The following is a 23,282-nucleotide window of genomic DNA, read 5'->3' on the forward strand; positions in this document are numbered from 1 at the left end:
TGTACTGAGCACAATAACATGTGTTATAATTTGCTTAGCAAGAATAAAAAATAATTATGAAAAACTGTTCCTTTAAAGCTGTAAAATTTTGATTTTACTACACTAGGTCTAACTTGGTGCCCGCAAGCACCAGATAGCCTTTAAGAATACCTGAGAAGGCCCTGGACAAAAATAGCACGGCATGGATAGGTCATTGTGATTTTCCAATAAATTCAATTTCTAACTGACATGTTTTAGTAGTTGACTTACCTTCTAATAATAAAGTAGATAGATAGATAGATGGATAGATGGATAGATAGATAGATAGATAGATAGATAGATAGATAGATAGATAGATAGATAGATAGATAGATAGATAGATAGATAGATAGATAGATAGATAGATAGATAGATAGATAGATAGATAGATAGATAGATAGATAGATAGATAGATAGATAGATAGATAGATAGATAGATAGATAGATAGATAGATAGATAGATAGATAGATAGATAGATAGATAGATAGATAGATAGATAGATAGATAGATAGATAGATAGATAGATAGATAGATAGATAGATAGATAGATAGATAGATAGATAGATAGATAGATAGATAGATAGATACTTTATTCATCCCGATAGGGAAATTCACACTTCCAGCAGTATCCTTGTGTTGAAAAACAAAATAATCATAAAATAAAAGAAATTGAATACAGAATAAATACAGAAAGAAATCAAAAAGTAATAACATAGTAATAACATAAGTTTTTATTTTAGAACTTGATAAGACTCGTGTCTGATAACTCCTCTCCCAGTCCTCCTTACAAGTTCAAAATCTATTGTCTTCTAGCCATATTTTGAGTGTCTACCAAAGTTTAAACTTAATAGAAATTAATGTCAAAATGGTAACCCTTTGCATCAATCAGTAACAAAAAGTAGCTTTCTGCTTCAAAAAGCTTGGTGACGCCTGCACTACACAAAACAGCAACATCTAGTGATTGAATATTAGACATTGTTCCTGTAATCTGAATGCAATTTCTTTAACCAAGCGCATTATTATTTTTTGGTAATTTATCTGGCAGAGATAAAAAAAAAAAGGGAAATAGTGTTACTTTGAAATTGTAACTAGTTATAAATTATCTTTAAATATATTTAACAATATTTACAGTTTCTAAAACATGTGCTCAGGATGCTGAAAATCAGCCAGTGGAATGCAAATGATCCCCGGGCCATAGTTTGTGAACCCCTGGTTTGAAAAGAACACAAAAATCAATAAATATTTCATTGAACTACACTGAAAGACAGCCTTGGACCATTGACCCTTGCAAAGCTCCTGATTGCACCGTCACTGTACAGCACAGCGAAGACCAACCCGATAAGCACGATCTTCCATATCAGCCGTTGACTTCAGAGCTGCTGACTACCACTAAACCGGACCTGACACAGGAATGTTTCTTTTTATCTGGAACAGCAACCTTTGAAATGGCATTCAGTGCATTTCACTGATTTGGCGTTCACACTTATCCGTCTACTGTAGATAACCACCATAATTGTTATCAAGCAAACCTAAGTGCTGTGACCCGCTTGTTTCGTAACGCGTCCGAGCAAAGTTTGCGCGAAGCGCAACATGAGTATTTTGCGACTCGTACCAAAACGACAGACACGTGTGTCGCAATTTCCCGGAGCAGATATTTAATCAGCGAATCGAGCATTTGATCGAGCTCTGGCTCAGGGTAAAAGGTGACTTTATTGTTCCAGCTGATTTCATAATGGAGAACTGATCCGAAACAGCGGGGGAGGTTTTCTCAGCTGCAATCAACATCGAGAAGCGCCTCATTTCACTCCCTCGTTGTACACAAATACGAACAGATTTGCTTAATGATCAAGATGATGTTTTTGAAATGTCACATCTGTTGTTGTCGCTGCTCTTGTTATATTCCAGGTCAAAGTACTCAAAGAGTTACTCTAGGTTGCTTGGCTATTTGATTGGGCATAGCGAGGTCATAATAATAATAATAATAATAATAATACTACATTCCACCTTAAAGCGCCTTTCAGTACACCCAAGGTCGCTGTACATAGAGTACCAGACAACGATAAAGCAATAATAAAACAGACAAGTAATAAATAGCAAATAAAAACACAGTAGGGTTAAAAGGGCTAGATATCTGAGGCAGGTGATCATGAATAGGCAAGTCTGAAGAAGTGGGTATTGAGTCCGGGTCCGAAGGTGGACAGGGTGGCGGAATTCCGGAGGTAGGGCGGCAATGAGTTCCAGAGCTGCGGGGCAGATCACCTGAAAGCTCTGCTCCTCATGGAGCTGAGACGGGCACCGGGTGTAGTGATAAGGAGGGAGAAGGATGATCTGAGGGTGGGGGACATTAGGTGAGGAATATTGTTAATGCATGATAAGCTCAAATAACCAGAATTTTTCTTTAAGGCAGTGGTCCGCAACGATAGGGCTGTGGACTGGTACCAGGCCGTGGGTCATTTGGTACCAGGCCAAGCAGAAAGGAAAAAGTTGCCTTATTTTTTGTCTATACCATAATTATTTGCATATATGTCGCTTTTTCTAAATCCAAAACAGAAGTCAAAGTTTGGGTGTGCATTACACATGAGGTTTTATGGTAGTACATTAGGGTATTTGAGCAATGACTGATCAGTGGAAAAACATTGCTGACCACATTGGCTCAAAATTGGATGCAACGGGAGTGAAACCCGGATCACGGAGTTAAGCGGGTTGAATTTTAACCACTACTCCACCAGAGATGTGTTTGACATGCGAAAATGCTTTAGATTTTGACTCATCAGCTCACTGTTTTACCCAACCGAAATGCACCAAGTTGTTGAACAAGTAAGGCCATGAATAAATTAATTTATTGACTACGAAAACTCAAAACCAAAATGATTATACAATGTATCTGTATACTGTAATTCAAAGTGTGATTCATCACCAGATACGCCAAAGATTTTTTCCCCTCGTGTTTTTTTGGGGGGGAGTACTGTGAAAAAAATTCATGCTTTCCTATTCCGTCTACATCCCTAGTGGTCTAATGATTACACAGTGGATTTAGGTGTATTATTACTATTACTAATGTTACTGGGATTGTTATTGTTCTAATCAATATGTTATTATTGTGTCATATTCAGTTCCACTACACAATACAATGACATATATTGGTCAAATATTACACAGTGGCCCCTCATTGGTATTTCACGATTGCCAATTTGTCAGTACGTCAGGCCACCGAGCAGAATTAAGTCTGATTTTTCTTTTCTGGAGTAATTTTCGAAAGAAACAATGGATTTTTGGAGGGAGGTTGAGACTCATAGTTGTATCATGATAATAATTGATTAAAAAAATGAAAATAAAAACAATAATGAATAGTAAATAATAATAAAAATAAAATAAAAGTGTTTTATTGCGCACATAGGAGATTCCTGTTATTCAGTGCCATTTAGTTCCAGTGACGTAAAACGATACATTTTGTGTAAAAATAGGCTCAAACTTATTTTCAAAAGATTTTTGCTTGAATGCCCTTTACCATAGGATGCAGTGATGCATATGCAGGAAAAATCAATTTTAAACAAATTACTCCGATTGTCGTACAAGTGCTTTAAAATGCTATGTCCCCAGTCATGTTTGATTTACTTCTGTTACAAATATAACTGACAAAAAATTAATAAGTTCATGTATTTTTCCCCATAATTTCTGGATTGCATTAATAATATTCCTCACCTAATGTCTTGTGTGAAGTAACTTGTGATAAAATGTTACAGAATTATATCTTGAGCCGAACCAATACATTTCTCTTATAGTCATAAAGGACTTCTTTTAGGTGAAATGTTGAAAATATGGAATACTTTACGTTTTTTGTGTGAAGGTTACCATGCTTAAATGGCATCGAATAATAAGAATGACCCATATACTCTAATGTATGGGTTTTCCAAAATTCTCAAGCAGATAGGGGCGGCAGTAGCTAAGGAGGTAGAGCGCTCGTCTTGGGATCAAGAGATCAAGAGATCGCAGTTCGAATCCCGGCTCCTCCATGTTACATGTCGAAGTGTCCTTGGGTAAGACACTGAACCCCTAATACCCCCAATAAGCAGGTTAGCGCCTTGCATGGCTGCACGGCTGCTATTGGGAAATGTGAAACACATCGTAAAGCACTTTGGGAAGTCTTCATTAACTTGAAAAGCTCTATATAAATGTAGATCATTTCATTTCATAGGTATTTTTTTTACTAATTAGCGTAGAGGGCACCCAGTTTGATAAGAATTTCTAAAATACCAACTTAGCAAGATGGCTGTTATTACTATGTTGTTATTATGTGGGTATATAATACAGTCGGGTTTAAATAGATTGAGTAAACCAACAAACAACAAACAACAAAAATCAATGTACCAGAAAATCACATTGACCAAGCACTGGTGAGCTATTTTCAGAACAGGTCTGCGGGCACCTCAACTGTCTTTTGGGGGCACCACGTTGCAGGCCCCTGCTCTAATTGGAGCCATCTTTACTATCCTCTTTCTTTGAATAGAATATAACATGAACTCACAGTGACAAAGTCCATTCAAGATAGAACAACAAACAACATGATGGCAAACTCTGCTCTTTGACCCATTAATCAAACTTGCACTCTCCCACACAAGGATGCACACCCACACAGACATATCCAATTTCAACAAAAGTTTCAGCCCATTCTTTATTCCATCTGAATTTTTCTGTTTTTATTGATATCACTTTTTTTATTGTATTATTTTATTGTATTATTATTTCTATAAAATAAAAATGATAGATGTCCTAACTCACACACTTCAGGGACACCGCATTTAATGCTCATAAGACTTGAATTGCTGTCACCAATCTGTATTTGAATGATATGATTTTACCCAGTGACGAGCATTTCTCGTATTCCGTATTGCTGTAGCGTTTGAAGCAGTATATTGTAATCAATTGTGTTAAAAGATTTCCTTAAATTTAGAATAATACGGATGGAGTATAGCTTTGTTATATTTTCTGTTGGGTGGTTGGTTGGATCTCCTAGCCACTAGAGTCGTAGGGGCACGATTTCCTGTGGTGTGTCCTGAGCAAGTACAGCCTGGTGGCGCCCATCCCTCTCCAGGCCAATATGTTTCCACACGGTCTCGAACCTATAATGTATATAATGTGTATAACATATTTATATATATATATATATATATATATATATATATATATATATATATATATATATATATATATATATATATATATATATATATATATATATATATATATATATATATATATATATATATATATATATATATATATATATATATATATATATAGATAGATAGATAGATAGATAGATAGATAGATACTTTGTTCATCCCCGAAGGGAAATTCACATTTCCAGCAGCATCCCTGAGCTGAGAACAATCGAGAACAAAACAATCGAAAATAACACGGGAGCTGCTGGAGTGGCTGCCATTCGTGACGGCGCCGGAAGAAAAGATTCAATTTGAATCATGTACAAACAAACAAACAATTGAATCATGTACAAACAAACAAACAAACAAACTATTCATGTTTCAATAAGTGGAGTGTTAATAAAATGGGGGGAAAATAATTTCTGATACTGATATAACCAGGTAAAACTAATTTTAAGTTACCTGTCCAAATGAATGTTGTGCCATCTCACCTTTCCCACTCTCTCTCCTCTCACCTTTCCAACTCTCTCCTGCAGTTGACTTGCTGCTGCTCGCTCCTGAAACTAATACTTATGTTTGTGTATATATATTACCAGGTTTCCATTGATTTGAAAAATGCCAGAAATATATTCCACTCACCTAGACCATAACAACATTCAATACAAACATATTTTTTTTTTACAGAGAGTCAGGTAAGTTACCCTAGATGTGAATAATGTCCAAATAGCTGAATCAGCATTATTCTCTCCCAGGCCAGAACAAGTTGGGCCAGGATCATAATCTTTCACAAACAATCAGGTACGTCACTCTAGAGGTGAACATGCCCAAATAAACAGACTCAGCACTTTTTGTTTTGCTGACTCAGCAGTTTTTTTCCCCGGAAAGCCATTTCCCTCTTCAATACCCGAACTACATTCATATTCAACGCATTGTCTTGCATTGTTGGAAGGGTTGACCTACATGTGAGAAAAAAATAACTCAAAAAAGTTTACTCAGTACTTTTGATTTTGCTGAAAGACATACCACTCTCCCAGACTACCAGACTACATTGGATAGCAACACATTCTTTTACAGACAGTGAGATAGGTCACCCCACGTGTGAAATCTGCCATAAACTGACTCCGCAGCTTTGCTAGAAAGACATTCTACTCTCTCAGGTCAGAACAAGTTTGGCCAGGGTCATAATCTTTTACAAGCAATCAGGTAGATCACTCTAGGGGTGAATGAGCCAGGTTAAAGGGGAAATACCACCCACAACTCAAGGCAGGTAACGCTCTAATGGCGCAGAGCCATTTTAGTTTATACTTATTAATGACATTTTTTAAGTCAAGTTAAGTCAAGTCATGTTTATTTGTATAGCCCTTAATCACAAAGAGTCTCAAAGGGCTGCACAGATAAAAGACTATTGCAAACTATAGACTATTATGACATCATCCCCTCATCTAAAACCTACATGAGGGCAAATAATACACATTTTATCAACATAAAATATAGGTTATTCATATGCTATAGCAGAACCTTAAAACCACATCTTAAGCTAACAGGGAGCCAATGCAGGTTAGCTAAAATCAGGGTAATATGATCAAACTTTCTTGTCTTAATTACATGCCCCCTGCAGCATTTTGTGACATCTGCAGGCTCTTGATTTCGGACTTTGGGAGACCGGAGAGTAGTGCATTACAGTATTCGAGACAGGAGGTAACAAACGCGTGAATTATAATCTACACATCCGACTGAGACAGCATAGGACAGATTTTAGCATTGTTGCGAAGATGGAAAAAAACTGTTCTAGTAATAGTCTTATAATGTGTTTGAAAGGACAGATTGGGTTCACATATGACACCTAAACTTTTGACTGAGTCACTCTGGGTCATATTACCTTTGTCAATGTCAGAGACGTTTTTGAGAACAAGTCACGGCATTTAGACGGACCAATAACTAACATTTCGGTCTTTTCAGAGTTAAGGTGCAAGAAGTCTAAATTTAGATGTCTAACAAATAACTTCTCCAGAATTGATGATTGCAGAATTGATATAGGCCAATAGTTATCATTAATATTGTTATGATTAGTTTATACATAAAGTGTGACGTTTCAATCTCTCGATCTTCAGCAGAATGAAAGGATTCAAGTTATTCATTTCTATATGCATGCTGAGTGATCTCCCTGTAGGTGACCATTGAACTCTCAACTTGTTCCCCTGCTGAGGGAGATGGTTGGGGGCTGAGGTCCACTTCCACGGAGACACACTGCTTTGCACGTCATCGCCTCCTCCACGCAAGAACTGATCTCATTCTGGAGTTCTATATAAACTCCGCTCCCCCTCAACTTTTCAGTCTCCTCGGGAACTCCTCCAGGTAAGGCAAACTGCAGCTATATCTGGGTTTGGGGATATAGGACCTGAGACAAACAAACTGTATGGGGTTTCTACTTCATGTTAAAAAAGGCTTTATATCGTGCAGATGCTTAAAGTTTACCGTATTTATTTCTGAGTAACGAGCATTTTTTTGTGTAAAGATTGAGGTTTTCATACTACTGTATTTGTACAATGATTAATCAGTCAAAAAATGGAATCTGGTTGTAATGGTGAGAGCGCCAAATGCTTACCACCAGTGATATAGATCACATGAGAAAGGAATTCTATTTTATCTCGATGTCACACTAGTTTTGTGCCAAAAACAATGATAGAAAATAGAAATCAGAAAGTTTTCCTGATTAATATGAATAAACACAAAAAAAGAACTCTCTGGTGTATCTGATGATTAATCTGACTTCGAAAGACATTAAAAGAGGCGTGCGTTGTTTTGAGGTGTCCTTAAAATGTTGAAGGCAGAATATTTTCTCTATTAATTGAAGTTTTTATATAACAGTACTATGTTCGTGCAGTGATCGATCAGTCAAAAAATATTGCTAACCACAATTGCAAAACATTGAATGCAATGGGAATCAAACCAGGTCACAATTTTGAGAGTGCCAATTTCTTACCACTGGACCACCAGTGATATAGATTACATGTGAAAAGGCATCCAATTTTATTTCAAACGTGGTTTGTGATGGCATTACACTACCGTGAAACCTTGTGTCTAGGGAAAACCCAACCTTAGAGTTTTTTGTGATCTAAATCTATCTTAACTTATTTATACATCTAGATTTGGTGTGTGTGTGTTTGTGTTTGGATGTGGCTTATAGGCTGCGAAATGGCTAAACTGATTTTCGTGAAAATTTACCCAGTTGTACTTTAGCCCTCTGGCGAGTGTCTTTAGCTATGTTTCGTGTCAAAACATCTGCAATTAATACCAACAAAATTGAAACATCTGCTTTCATGTACAAACGGCTCTGGAGCTACATGCGGCTATGCAGTTATTTGGAACTCCCTAGTGGTTCCCTGGTGCTTTTTCAACAAACCCCGACAACCTCGCTCAAGTAGAATGCCCGGCAATGCCAGGTCATTAGGCTTGTCGGATATAAGCAAAAAAGAAGGCAATTTTGATTTCTTTCTGTGCGGCTCAGAACCGGTCCGAGGCCCTGTTTGTTGCTGATCACTGCAGTAGATATAATTAACCACACTTGCTTGTTTTTCCTTTTTATTTCAGACCTCCATCATGAAGTTTGTTGCTCTCGCTATCACCCTGCTGCTGGCCGTTGGTGAGTATTGCACGGCAGATACTTCTGAGTGTTTCACCTGGACCAGTGGTTCTCAACTTCAGGACCCACATTCCACCCTAACGACAAGTTGCGACCCAAATCAAGCAAAAAATCCAGTTTTTAAATGTATCAAAAAAGGGATTTTATAGATTAAAGCAGAGAAAGAAGAATATATTCACATTTTTTTCAAAGACAAAATGACAAGGAAAATCAAAACGACTTACTGTATGTACTGTATATTCTCACATAAAAGCCTACTGGCATATAAACAATGCCCCTAAAACTGCTCTAAAAAAGCCACAAACTAAAAGAAGTTTGTGCCCAAAATATTAAACAAATTAGTACTTAAACAACCAAAATTACTTGTGTAGATCATGGGCACTGACACTATTTCAGCATGTGAGCTACTTAAAAAATGAAATCAAGTCAAAATGATCTACCCTCCTAAAGAAAATAAATGGAGATTCAAGAGCAGTTTAAAAAAAGCGTACCAATTAGTGGGATTTAATATTTCTCAATAAATGCCTAAAATAAATCATATGTGTTTATTCAAAATAAAAAATATGTTATACAATGGTCAAATTGTAATTAGTGTCAAGTCCAGGACTCAATTTAAGTCAGCTTATTTCCGTTTCCCAACAAATACAATGCACTAAACTCTTAAGATCTACCTGTACTACCGCTGCAATCCGCCATCAGAACGCGATCTATGTAAAAAAACACATCCCTGTATAGATAATAAAAATCAATATACTGGTTTTAAAAAGATATAAATATAACATTTTAAACCATTATGGACGGAAAATAAAATAAACAAAAATGCAATAAAATGAGATACGGTCCTTCTGAAAGATACGTGGAACAATGCCAATTGACTGAGCAGGAAGAAGAAATAGAGCAGAGTATTAATAGCCCCTTACTTTGTGATGGTCCGTTTTTTTCTTCCTCTTCGCATTATTTTACCAGGACAAAGGCCTGCGACTTACTGAAAACGGTTCCGCGATCCACTTTTGGGTCCTGACCCATCACTTGAAACACCGACCTGGACTATTTCTCTGCTTCTCCCCCCCCAAAAAACAATTCTTTTTTCCCCCTGTGCAGGCTCTCAGGCTGCTTCTCTGCAGGCTGATGCACCCTCCCAGCTAGCACATGCACGCGCTCATCTTGACATGGTTTTGAATCAATTCAAAGACGGCGCCATCAAGTCCCTCGATAGCCTTGAGGGAATTGAATACCAAGACATAAAGTAAGTCCATTTTGTTATTTTTTTTTATAGCCAGTACTACAAATTATGCTCATGATTTCAGATTGTTTTAAAAATTGTACATTTTAGATTAGCTGTGGGCAACTATTTGAAGAAGCACCCCTTTTTTTTTTCCAAAAACAAAAACAACTTCAAGTACTGTATAAACCTCGCATGTAAGCCTACATTGCATAAAAGCGTACCCGTAGAACCGTTTTAAAATAGCCACATACTGAAGTAAAATCAAAATATTAATCAAGCTTGTACCTAAAAAAACCCAAATCATTTAATTATGTTGTTGAATAAGGTTAATATACTGGTAAAAAGCTCAAATATAACATTTTTAAACCATTTGCTGTACTTTGCTGACATAATTTTAATATTTTTCAATTATTTCCGTGTTTGACTCAGATTTCACTGTCACTGTTTTCCACTTTATCCTCCCTTATGATTAACTTTCTTGGGACCCATTATTTTGAAACTACATATTTTGATTATTATTTAATATTGTAAAATATTTTGTAAAGGAAATAAAACCATAAAAATCACAACAAAATGGGATGAGTCCCTATCAAATGCGCTGATTAACTGAACAGGAAGAAGAGATTAAGCAGGACACTATCGCCACCTACTCATAAAAGCGGGGTAGTTTGAGGTGTCCTTTAAAAGTTTAGAATTAAATATTTTATCTATTAAATATGTGTTAACAATGCCCAACAGAGGTCAAAGAGCATTTATATATAAAAAAAAAAAAACACAAAAAAAAAAACACAAAAAAAAAACACCGCGCCTCTGTGCTTCTATTTTACTTTTCTCATCGGTGTTCCGGCCACAAAGTGCATCAGTGACGCTTTCAAATACAGTCCAAATGCCTACCCAAACCCCGCAAAAAGATTAAAAGAGTTTATTCAAGTCCAATTAACATACTTGCTCGTGCAACAAAAGGATCTGCAATGATGACTTCAGTAGAATAGTTTGACGTACCGGACACTACCTTTAAGGAGTATAATCGACCCTCCGTTGTTCTTCTTACCATTATTTTTCCGCGGCAAAGGCCTGCGACCCACTGAAAACTGTTCCGCGATCCACTTTTGGATTCTGACCCGCCTGTGAAATTTTTCTCTCTTCCTTTGATCTTTCTCTCTTTGTTTCTTTCTCTCTTCCTTTTGTCCTTTCTTTCATTCTCTTTTCCTTGCACCCCACTTTCTTTCTCTTCCTTTTGTCCTGTCTTTTTCTCTTCCTTCAGTACTGTCTTTCTTTAGTTCTCTCTTGCTCTTTTTCCTCTCGTTCTTCCTTCCATCCTGCAGCCCTTTGAGACACCCTGTGAATAAGGACTATACAAATAAACATGACTTAAATAAAAATATCCTTTCCCTTTTTCTTTCTAGGGAGTCGCTCATTCAGCGCATTAACGCCGCTCACACTCAGATCAAAGCTTTGCAGGCTCAGATTGCTCCCATGACCGACAGCGTGGTTTCAACACTCGCTGATGCCACTGCAGAATTGCGCACTTCAATCCAGAGCGATATCAAAGCTCTGAAGGAAGAAACTGAGCTCCAAAGGGAAAAGCTGCGCCTGGTCATTGAGAAACACGTCGAAGAATACCGGGCACACATGGAGCCCTTGATCAAAGAGCACATGAAAAGCATGGAGGATGTCAAAAACAAGCTGCAGCCCCAAATTAATGAGCTGCATCAGAAGATCGCGACCAACGTTGATGAGACCAGGGCTGCGCTCATGCCCATTGTTGAGAGCGTCCGCTCTAAGGTCGCGGAACGTCTGGAGAACCTGAAAGACATGGCAACACCTTACGTTGAGGAGTATAAAGACCAGTTGAAGAAAGCGTACGCCCATGCACAAAACATCAATACAGCAGAGATCGATGCCCTTAGAGAAAAGATTGCCCCTTTGGCTGAAGATGTCAAGACTAAACTCCAAGCTATCTTTGAGATCATCTCTCAAGCCGTCGTCCATTAAGTTTATGAATTCAGACACACTTAGCACACACGTGCTTTCGTTGTCACTGAGCAAGGCCAGTTACTGACCTTTTCCATGTATTCATTGTAACTGGATTCTCACAAGCACATCTGTGATGATAATGATGATGATGCTGACGCTTGCCTCATGAAAACAACTTTGGGCACAAAAACAGCCAAATAAACATCTTTCTGTTTATGAAATCTCAATCTTCTTGTCTTCTTGTAATTGATTTCAAAATACAGCATTACTGCTCAACAGCTGTTTATTGATGGATAGCTAGATGGCTAGCTATCTAGCTAGCTAGCTAGCTAGCTAGATAGATAGATAGATAGATAGATAGATAGATAGATAGATAGATAGATAGATAGATAGATAGATAGATAGATAGATAGATAGATAGATAGATAGATAGATAGATAGATGGATACTTTATTCATCCCTGTAGGGAAATTCACATTTCCAGCAGTATTCGCATGTTAAAAAATAATATAAGATATAGAATATAAAAATACCCAATGTATCACATAGAATAAAAATCATTTAAATAACGTTCCAAAAATAGACTCTGTAATAAAAATAAAGCAAAATATGCAAATGTGAGGTTAGGGTTTAATGTGGGCTTTTACTCCCCCGGGTGGAGTTAGAGAGCCTCATGGCATGAGTGAGAAATGATAACCTCAGTCTGCATTTTTCATTTTAAAATGAACTATCAAAAAACAACAGGTCAACATTTTGAACAGGGTCCATATACCTTCGTCATGGCCAAACTACAGCACTTTTAAGGACTTTGAAAGCCAATTTTTCAATTTCTCCAGGACCAAATGAAGTAATCCAGTGTGAACCATGTATTGTACAGAGCCACAAATATATCTGTGATTTACATTTGCGCATTTATCAACACATAGTTTTCAGATCTTGAGTAAATTGCGAATATACTTGTGGATCTAACGAATACTTGTGTAAATATTTTTGAGACCTAAATAGATGTTGGATAAAATGCAAAAGTTCTTGCCACCTTATTCTTTGCATGGTCCATATTAAATGTCCATAAGTGATACATAATCCTTGCACTAATACACATTTCATAGTGCACTGTTAGGGTGTAGAACGCATCTGTCCTCTTGGGTGCGACCTGTAAAGAGTGATGTCCCTTTACAGGACAATGCTGTGTAATGCCAGCTGCCGTTAATCACAGGGAAGGAAGAAATGCAATGGCAGGTCAACTCCAATAGAGAGTAGTGTCCCCCTCATTTTTCAGCAGACTTGTTGTCAGAACCAGAGCAGATGGTAGAACGAAACGTGCAACGTTTCACACAAAAGATTATCGGGATATCGAGAAAGTCAGGTGTGGGGAAACAGATGCCAGCGATCCGGTGTTCGCTGGACCGGAAGTGAACGCAGCTCACGGGTTCGGAGCAAGATCGGATTGTGGGAGTAGGTGGATTTGCCGGGCCAGAAGATCGGAGCGTGGTCGGTGGGAAAAAAACGGGTTTTTAGCCGCGGCGGGAGATCAAAACGTAGTCAGTGGACAAAAACGGGCCGATGGCCGGGGCGGGAGATCAAAACGTGGTCGGTGTGCAAAAACGGGTCGATGGCCGGAACGGGAGATCAAAACTTGGTCGGTGGAAGGGAACAATCAGGGAGCCGGAGACGAGCGGAATGCGAACGAGGATGGGACAGATGTGAGCCAGAGTCAAAGTGCTTGCCTTGCGTATGCGGAAGTTCGCCGACGGACTGATAGGGAGTGACTGGAGTATTGAGTTAAATGGGAGGGGAATCAATCAGGCAACGAGCAACAGCTGGCGGCAAACGAGCGGCACAGGTGAGGGCATTGAGTAATCATGACACTTGTTGATAAACATGGCAATGGTTTCAAGCATTTACAAGCACTTTATTAAAAATGTAAGCACTTTTCAAACTTTGAAAACACAACATTAAAATTCAAGCATTTTTGAGGATTTCAAGCTCTCGCACAAACCCTGTTTGAAAAATGTAATTTTGGACAGGAAATAATTTCATAACAAAGAAATGAATCTAAAAGTGATATTAGTAGCAATAGTGGCCCCATATAGGGGAGGGTTATACAGAGAATATTGATATCCATCCGATTAAATACAGGGTAGTATCGATTGATACTTTTTGCTCGGAAAAGCCATGATCACCTAACTCTTCCCCCCTTGTATTAGATTATAACTAGAAAATTACAATTAAAACTATCTAAATGAAAGGATTTAAATGTATGTATCAGTACCACCGTGTTTGCCTGAGAGAGAAGTGGGCGGACTCTCGCTACATTCCTGAATGATAAAACCCAATTTTAGTTATACTTTTATTATCAAAATTAGTCAAAAACAACACCCACATTTTTAACACAATTTCAAGTTCTAAAATCTTGTAGATTTGGCAAAAGTTTCTCTCCGATGACCAAGACCTCTATTTTCTTCCTGGTTGAGTTGTAGGAAGTTCTCTGCCATTTATGACTATCTGTCTAAAAAGTCTTTGATTACACACGGCATAATTTTCTTAAAAGTATCAAATACCGGGCGGCACAACGGTGAGTGGTTAACACGTCCTTGGCACAGTTCTGAAGTCATGGGATCAAATCCTCCTGTGCGGAGTTTGCATGTTCTCCCCGTGCTTGCGTGGGTTTCCTCCGGGCACTCGGGTTTCCTCCCACATTCCAAAAACATGCATGTCAGTTAATTAGCCGGTGTAAATGAGCAAGTGAGTTGTCAGTCTCTGTGTGCCCTGCGACTGGCTGGCAACCGGGTCAGGGTGTCCCCTGCCCACTGCCTGAAGATGGGTGGGATGGGCTTCGGCACCCCCGGATAATGGATGGATGGATCAATTACCAGTTGATCAATGAAATCACTCATTTGCAAGTAATAGGCTCCTCCTATCCTGCAAGGAGCGTGTGTTCAGGTAATAATCACTTGAGGTTTGTTGAGTGAGAGGTCAGCGTTGATCACCAAGCTGTTAACTGTGATTAATGAGCTGATTTATATGTAATGTGACCTGACTTACTGACACCCTTATGAATGTTATTTATTAGGGTAATCACACCTCAGGCTGAAAACCCCTCAACACCACCAAATTGCACACGCGAATACATAAACACATATACCGTACTTCTTTGTGCTTAGAACTTTGAGACAACATTGATTGACATTATGCATTTCTTGCCCCTTAACCGAACGTTAACAATTAAACCGTCATGTTCTGTAGCAGTGGGCGATACTGGGATTTTTGGTATTGATCCGAAAAGAACCTCACCTCCAGCAATTGTATTACCTGTCTAATCTCACAAGCCCAGATGTTAATTTGAATATAAAGATGAGAACAAAGATCATCCCTCTAAAATTGCCCATACCCTTAACACCAACTCAAAATGTTCTTTTGACCTAAAACCTTGACTTGATCCTTTAAAGTTACGATGGCATTGTGAGGCCAAACCACAATATCCTTACTTGCAAAATATGTCTATAATACAAATTATCCAAGCTCTGAAAAACCTTCCAGTAATCGCATAGCAATATTAACAAGAACACAACACAGGCGACAACAAACCAAAAAAACTGTAAACCAAACCTGTATTTCAATGGTGGGTGGATCGATAGCACTTGCTTGATGTAATCAATTGGTTTGGAACGATACTATTGTGTTGGAAGAGATACTGTACCCTCATTTTAACTCTTTCTATATTAAGGTTGTTAGTCAGTGTTAAGATTATGCATACAGTACATAATAACTTTTTAATTCAATCCAATTATATTTACTCTTTATTTACACGACTACATTTTTTCTTTTCTATATGATATGCAATGGAAGGTATCCTAGTTGTCTTGTTGACATTGCTATACAGTAATTGTATTTTCATTGCATTGCTGCTTGTTTAGTTTCGCTCTCTAGACTTTAGTTCTAAATCAGTTGTTGTAGTTAAAGTACTTTTATCTTTTAGTGTGTTAAATCTTTTTTACATCGTACTGTTTACACTATTTGCACTTTCTAACTTTATTTTCCAAATGCAGTGTAATGTAAGATTCTATAGTTGTCATGTTAACATTTTAACGTTTGCATTTTAGTTACATTACTGTTTTTTGACAGTTTTTTTATACTGTTAAAGTTTGAATTGTAGTTATTTGATGAAAAAAACAAAAAATGTATTTTGCCTATAATAGCTGTGCTGTGTTTATGATTATAATAAACTAACTCAACGGACAGGGGGTGGGTTTGGGGGCGGTGGTTAATTATTCAATATTTGTTATATTTCTAAGCACAAAGTATAGCTATTGTATCAATATGGCCATTACTACCCTGTATTCATTTGAATCAAAACCCAAATTCCCAGGAACGTCCACCTCTAATGGCCGTAAAAAAAAGTCTAGTGTAACACAAATTTGAAACAAATGGGTCTCGTTCAACAATGACATTTCTAAGGATTTATCTGTCCACAAAAAGTTACTAATACACTAATTTTAAAGTTATTAGTGTGCTAAAAGCCATCATTTAGGCTTTGGGCTACATCAATAGGCGTCAACGTGTCATTTGGTGCATAAATGTGTGTTTAATATACCAATTCTCATAACAACAGCTCTCCGGGCCACATGAGTATTTGCAGCTGGGACTTGTGCTTGTCACTAGCATATAATGGATGAGGACGGCATTGTGGTCCCCAGTGAGGGTCGCTAGATATATAAAACCTAGATGGCCTTCCGAACACTCTCTTCACTCTCTCCCAAATGTTGAGATGTGCATTGGTGGATTTGGACTTGAACATTTTTTGCGACACTATTTCAGACAAGCCGCTTTTCATCACTGCTAAGGCAAGAAGACAAAACAACAGAACATATGGAGGTCCTAAAATTCACAGAAACGTCTTTATTGACAACAAACGGTAAGTCATTTGTACAAACTTTGTATTTACAGTATGTGGTGAAAACTATAATTTTCTCTCATTAGGTGCAGCTCATTCTCAAAGCTGTAAATTACCTTTGATATATTGCACAAACAGTCAATCAGTACCAAGTGTGAAGGTCAATAAAGTCCGAGTTAAGCTGGAGATGCATGCACTTTGGCAGAAGTTTGACGAACTTGGTACTGAAATGATCGTCACTAAAGCCGGAAGGTAACAGTCAGTCAAAATGTATACTCTGTCCTTTTGCTGGTTATCACCTCTAATATATTTTGTGTTAAAATACGACAGGAGGATGTTTCCAACATTCCAAGTGCAAATTTCTGGAATGGATCCAGACGCTGAATATGTTTTGCTCATGGACTTTATTCCCGTGGATGACAAACGTTATAGGTAAACCTCGCACAAAAGTACAAATTCATATTACCAACGAAGATATCACAATACCTTAAAGCAGTGAGCGGTAAGCAACCTTTTCTATCCCACGGACCGGTTATTGTCTTACTATAAAATCTCGGCCCGGCCCAAAAATAACATCAGTGATAACAACAACGATAATAATGAGCCCAAATCCACTAGACCGCTACGATCTAGATCAATGGTTCTCAACTGGTCTGAATCCAGGGCCCGCCATCGCACCCCAATGACAGGCTGTGACCCTAATCAAGAAAGAAATTCCACTTCTCAAATGTATCCAATGAAAGGGTTGTGAATTTTTAAGCAGATGTAGTAGAATATATTCACTTTTTTTCAAAAATAAAATGACCCGCAAAACTAAATTCTATATATACTCACATACAAGCCCAAGTGATCCCCTAAAACTGCATTAAATGACCACATACTAAAAGAAGTTCAAAATATAAATAAAGTTTGTACCTAAACATAAATAATAATTGTAAAGTAGTTAATCAAGATTAATACAGTATACTGGTAAAAAGCTAGAGCTATACCAGTTTTAAAACATTCACCTTACCCTCCAGCTGCATTTCAATCGCAGACACACGACCATTTTCGTATTTCGCAATAATTTCCTTCTCCAACTCGATCATTGTTGTCACAGTTTTTCACTTTTTCTTTCCCTTACCACTACCTTTCTTGTGAATAATTATTATGGGCAGAAAAATGAAATAAAACCAACAACATCACAATAAAATTAGGTATGGTCCCTCTCAAATATGTCGATTGACTGAACAGGAAGAAGATATTGAACCATTTACTGGAGACAGGCTCACAAATTCATCATAATTAGGAAGACAACATGTAGGGTTATTAGTCGAAGGATTGTTTATGTTAGGTTTGGGTCGAAAGGATTCCAGTGCGGACACGTACGTCTTTAATAAGGTTTGGCAGGTAACTAAAAGCGCTTAGAAGAGGAGTGGAATGGAAAAAAGGCAAAAATCTTACAAAGCAGCGATGTGCGGCGGGCTTTCTCGAGGGCAGTGTGGACGAGGCAAGGAAATCAGACAAACCCACAAAGAAAGTCAGTCAAAGCCATCCTTAAACACACACAAACACACCAGAGCCCTATGTGTGCCCAATCAGTCAATCAGCGCCATTGCCCCCAGGAACTTCACGGTTTATATATGAAAATAACCTTGGAATTTATTCAGGGAAGCAAAGTCATTGAAAAAGTGGGGTAGTTTGCAGGTGCTTCGGACGGTCCAGACCATTTTGTCGACATTAGGGGTTTTAGAAAAACTCGAAAATGATAACGATTTTGGACGTAGTGTAAATTCAGCAAGCTATTGTAAGTCCGTGTGCATATTAACCTGCAAGATAGAAGAGGCGAAGTTTAGCTTGTCATAATGCAGAACACAATACGCGATGCAAATCACTGAAGTAAAAAAAACATCAAAATTAGCGTTATAACAAAGGATCACTGCCATGTGTTTTGTGTGTGTTAGATATGCGTTCCACAGCTCATCCTGGTTGGTGGCAGGTCGAGCTGATATCGCGCCACCGAGCCGGATGCACTTTCACCCGGACTCTCCAGCTCGTGGAGCCCAGTGGATGAAGCAGACCGTGTCACTTGACACACTCAAGCTGACAAACAACCTGCTTGACGACAATGGACACGTCTGTTTCGACATACAGTACAGTGATACTTAACATGCGAGCTACATTTGTTCCGGGATTGTTTTTGTATCTAGAATCTCTCTTATTTCAAACAATTTTTCCCGATACAAAATCACTGAAAACTAGAGATAAGATTTAAGCCCGAGCCCGAACGGAAATTCGGGTCGGGCCTAAAACGTCAGTCATTGCTTCGGGTTTGGGCTGGGCTTCTACTCCGCAGCCTTTTTTTAAAAAATTATCCACATCATTATTCTGTCATTGTTCTTAGTTTATTTTTCTCTGTGGAGGATACGCGCACTAATTGATTCCGTCTCCCTGCCCAGGTGGATAATATTTTTTAAAAAGTCACAGATAGAGAATTCTTCACAAAAAAAGGCCTCACAAATAAGATATGCAAATTTGTGTTTTCATTGGGCTCTGTCCCTCAAATCAAGTTAATTTGTTGGGTTCAGGCTGGTCCGGGCTTTAATACTAGCGGCCCGGGTCAGACTAGAATTTTCCTCTACTAAAAACCAATCAATCCGTTCCCGAGCAGTGTTGGGTGCGTTACTGAAATAATATAATTAGTTACTGTTTCTAGTTATTTTATTTGAAAAGTAATTGCGTTACCGCCAGACTACTGACACCCAAAATTTGCACAATACTCTGAATGTAACGATCTAGTTTCAAATTACCGTTTGTACTCACATTAAAGCCAACCCCCTAAAACTGCTTAAAAATAGCCACATAGTAAAATAAATATAAGAAAATGTGTTTAGAACCCTGTGGGAGCGGTGAGGCCTTCATATTCATTAATTGGTGCAATATTAAGAGCTTGCAAATTAACACTTGAGACACTCCATATCAACTCTGTATTTTGTCTTCAAACTACTCTAATATTTCCTTATTAACTTCAAGGAAAGGTCTAAGACTTTTTCTTCTCTTCACCATGCGAATAAAATGACCAAAATTTAGCACTCTTCTACTGTAAACCTGTCTTCATGTTTGTCCCATTGCTCTTGTTGTTACTGTATAATCCACGCCCACTCACTATGCGCTGCCAACCTTTTGCTTGGATGCGTTAGGATTAATATCAGAATACCATTAGGGAGGAATTACGCTTTTGTGTACTCTGTGCATGAAAAGGCGCCACCGTGACCGTATTCAGTTGTATTTTATAAGTAGTTATAAACATCCCAACCTTACTTTTTGTTTAGCATTGCATTGCTGGTGGAATGAGGGTCGTGTATTACAACATTAGCGGAGAAAAAACCCTCAAGGAACAAAATGCATTATAGTTCATGTTCCGCTTTCAAAAAGTAGCGGACTAAGGTATCGTGTTGTATCGACAATTGAGTTACAGGAATCCATTTCTTTGGGGGCGGCAGTAGCTCAGGAGGTAAAGGGCTTGTCTTGGGACCAGGAGGTCGTATATTCGATTCCCGGCACCTCCGTGTTATAAGTCAAAGTGTCCTTGGGCAAGACACTGAATCCCCAACGACCCCGATGAGAAGGTAGTTGCCTGGAATGTCTGTTGACGCTGCTATCGGTTAGTTAGTGTGTGTAAAAGGGAAAGTGTGAAGCACATTTTAACGTGCTTTGGGAGGTCTTCATTAACTTGAAAAGTGCTATTTAAATGCAGAACATTTGACATTTGTAACGTGTTACTCCCAACACCGGTCCTGAATTATAAAGGAAGGGGGTGTGCGCACAGACGAGCAGACACGGCCTGAAACGCACCGGCTAACTGGGACGAGCTGATCTTGGCAGTGAGCAACCTCAAACAGTCTTAGCGGTATCATCTGGAAATTCTTGTAACTTGGAATTTTCTTTCGTATGTCCTGCAAGATTTTTGCACCAAATAAATCTCGTATCTCAAGTAGCTCGTATATAGAGGTGCTACCGTACGTCTATAATGATTTTTAAGCCTTCTTAAAGATGATTCCTTCCTCTCATCCTGCCAGATGATACTGAATTCAATGCATCGCTATCAACCACGTTTCCATGTAGTTTACGTGGACACAACACCCAACAGTGATTTAAACGCACACAGAAACTTTTGTTCCTTCTCTTTCCCCGAGACGCGCTTCATGGCAGTCACAGCCTATCAAAACCACAGGGTAGGAAAACAAACACACGTCTGGAATTAAATATTTCTTGATATGTTTCCTTGCCCTCTATTATTGATTAATCCAATATGTCTTTCCTTTAGATCACACAGTTGAAGATAGCCAGCAATCCATTTGCTAAAGGCTTCAGAACGACAGACACACAGAAATGGTTAGTTACAGTCTTTGATAAATCCGTAGAAAAGATCACCTCAGTGTCTTGTTTGGACACAGGGGAAATATATCCAAGCCCATCGGAGTGTGGTACCCACCAGATGATAGGACAGAACCCAATGTCCCAAACACTGTCACAGAAAAGGGATTAAAAGAGTCAACAGGTTAGTGTAATAGGGGTTTCCTACTGAAAATACTATATATTAAATGTCAACATTACGAACAGGCGAAAACAAAGAATTTACTTGTTTGCAACCTCCTGACTATAAAAATATGGTTACTATACTATACTATACTATACTATACTATACTATACTATACTATACTATACTATACTATACTATACTATACTAGAATAGAATAGAATAGAATAGAATAGAATAGAATAAAATAGAATAGACATATCCATACATTTATGAAAAAAGAGCCTTAATGTCATCTAAGTCAAAGGTCTTCAACGTGGTGCCCGCAGGCACCAGGGTGCCTCCTAAGGCCAGTCCTCCTACCTGTTCTGAAAATAACTCACCAGTGCTGGGTCACTGCGATTTTGCAGTAAAATAATTAGTTTTTATTGGCTGAGTATATCTAACTCTATTACCAATGGTTAACAAGGTACAAACAAACCAACAACATGGTAATAATATGTAAGTTGTTATTTTAGATATACAGTGGAACCTCGGTTTTCGAATGGCTCTCAGTTCAAACAAATCGGTTCTCGACCAAAAATTTTGAGAAAATCTTGCTTCGCTTTTTGTCCGAACGCCGGTACGCTTGGGGCGATGCTGAGCGGCGTACGGGTGTAGATTGCCCCCACCCCTCGTGAAGAACTGCTGTCACGTGTGCACGCGCACTGCTTTTTGCTTTCGCTTCAGATATCGGTGAATGGAGTGTTTTAGCCCCTAATTATACCTCGGAAGAAGGTCGGTGCAAGCAGCAAAGTTGCTACAGGTGAAAAAAGAAGGGTAGTGCCTACAACTATTGCATTTAAGAAAGAAATATTAGCAAAATATAAAGAAATGTGCGAGTTTCCCTTCTTTCGAGGTAATAGACCATGGCTTCTGCAGACCACCACAAAGGTAAAAAATCCTATTCATAAATATTTTCTTTATCCTTTAACCGCTCACCACTTGTTGTGGAGACCCGGGTGCTAAATGACGTGTAAACGACCTGATTTTTTTATTTTTACACAATCATGTTAGCGTAATCTTTTGTATGGAAGATTATGTAACGCGAACGTACGATTAGCCTGGGTTAGCTTCTTGTTTACGTTCATGGTGGTGTTGGAACGGATTAAAATGATTTTACATTACTTTTAATGGGAAAAACGATTTTCGGTGATTGACCAAATCGGTTTTAAACAGGGTACTGGAACGATTATGGTTGAGAACCGAGGTCCCACTGTACATATCAAACTCTGTGCCCTTTGCACTAATTACTGGCAAAAAGTAGCTCTCAGCTTTTAAAAGGTTGAAGACCCCTGATCTAGGTATTACTGTACATATGTTAATTTGTTTGTATGGCATGCATTTGAACTTTTTTAATGTATTTATTATTTTATACATTCATTTCTTCATATGGCTGGATTGGCCCTCCATACCAATCACACTTTTTGGTACCCGAGTCTTTTATGTAATATAAGTATCTGATGTTACCAAATCCCAATCTGATATCGTAGCAATGCATGATGGAACGTACAAAAAAACTGACTTTTTTAAATAAAAACAAAACCTAACACACATTACCTGCATCTGTCTCCAGTACAGAAGGCATTTTCACTTTTGATGGAGCCGAGTGGACAGTGTAACAACTTCAGAGATGTAGTGGCAGGAAACCACAATGAAAATATTGCTTTTGGAACTCCAACTCTCTTCTTCAACAACTTGCCAGCCTATTGGGAATCTGCAGGATCTTCAGAGAGCAACAACATGTAGTAAAGAACGTGATGATATCGATCTCTGCCTACATCAGGCATACAATAAAATTTGA

The 23,282-nt window shown here is 38.3% G+C and overlaps 2 protein-coding genes across 2 annotated transcripts; both read left to right on the forward strand.

Annotated features, from left to right (window-relative positions):
- The first annotated feature begins 7,426 nt into the window (after positions 1-7,426).
- On the forward strand, positions 7,427-12,253 carry apoa1b (apolipoprotein A1b). The gene is made up of 4 exons (XM_088346200.1): positions 7,427-7,536; positions 8,773-8,824; positions 9,926-10,070; positions 11,456-12,253. Exons 2-4 carry the CDS (start codon positions 8,782-8,784, stop codon positions 12,042-12,044), a joined length of 777 nt encoding a protein of 258 aa, XP_088202326.1. The 5' UTR covers positions 7,427-7,536; positions 8,773-8,781; the 3' UTR covers positions 12,045-12,253.
- Positions 12,254-16,827: 4,574 nt separating this feature from the next.
- On the forward strand, positions 16,828-23,242 carry LOC148358431 (T-box transcription factor TBX1-like). Its single transcript, XM_088345865.1, has 8 exons — positions 16,828-16,941; positions 17,007-17,172; positions 17,251-17,352; positions 18,864-19,035; positions 20,979-21,134; positions 21,227-21,294; positions 21,357-21,460; positions 23,055-23,242. The coding sequence occupies exons 1-8, from the start codon at positions 16,896-16,898 to the stop codon at positions 23,225-23,227; spliced, it is 987 nt and encodes a 328-aa protein (XP_088201991.1). The 5' UTR covers positions 16,828-16,895; the 3' UTR covers positions 23,228-23,242.
- Positions 23,243-23,282: the final 40 nt, after the last annotated feature.

This window comes from Urocampus carinirostris, chromosome 10 (assembly GCF_059441175.1).
Source record: "Urocampus carinirostris isolate Australia breed hairy pipefish chromosome 10, RoL_Ucar_1.0, whole genome shotgun sequence".
NCBI classification, from domain to species: Eukaryota; Metazoa; Chordata; class Actinopteri; order Syngnathiformes; family Syngnathidae; genus Urocampus; species Urocampus carinirostris.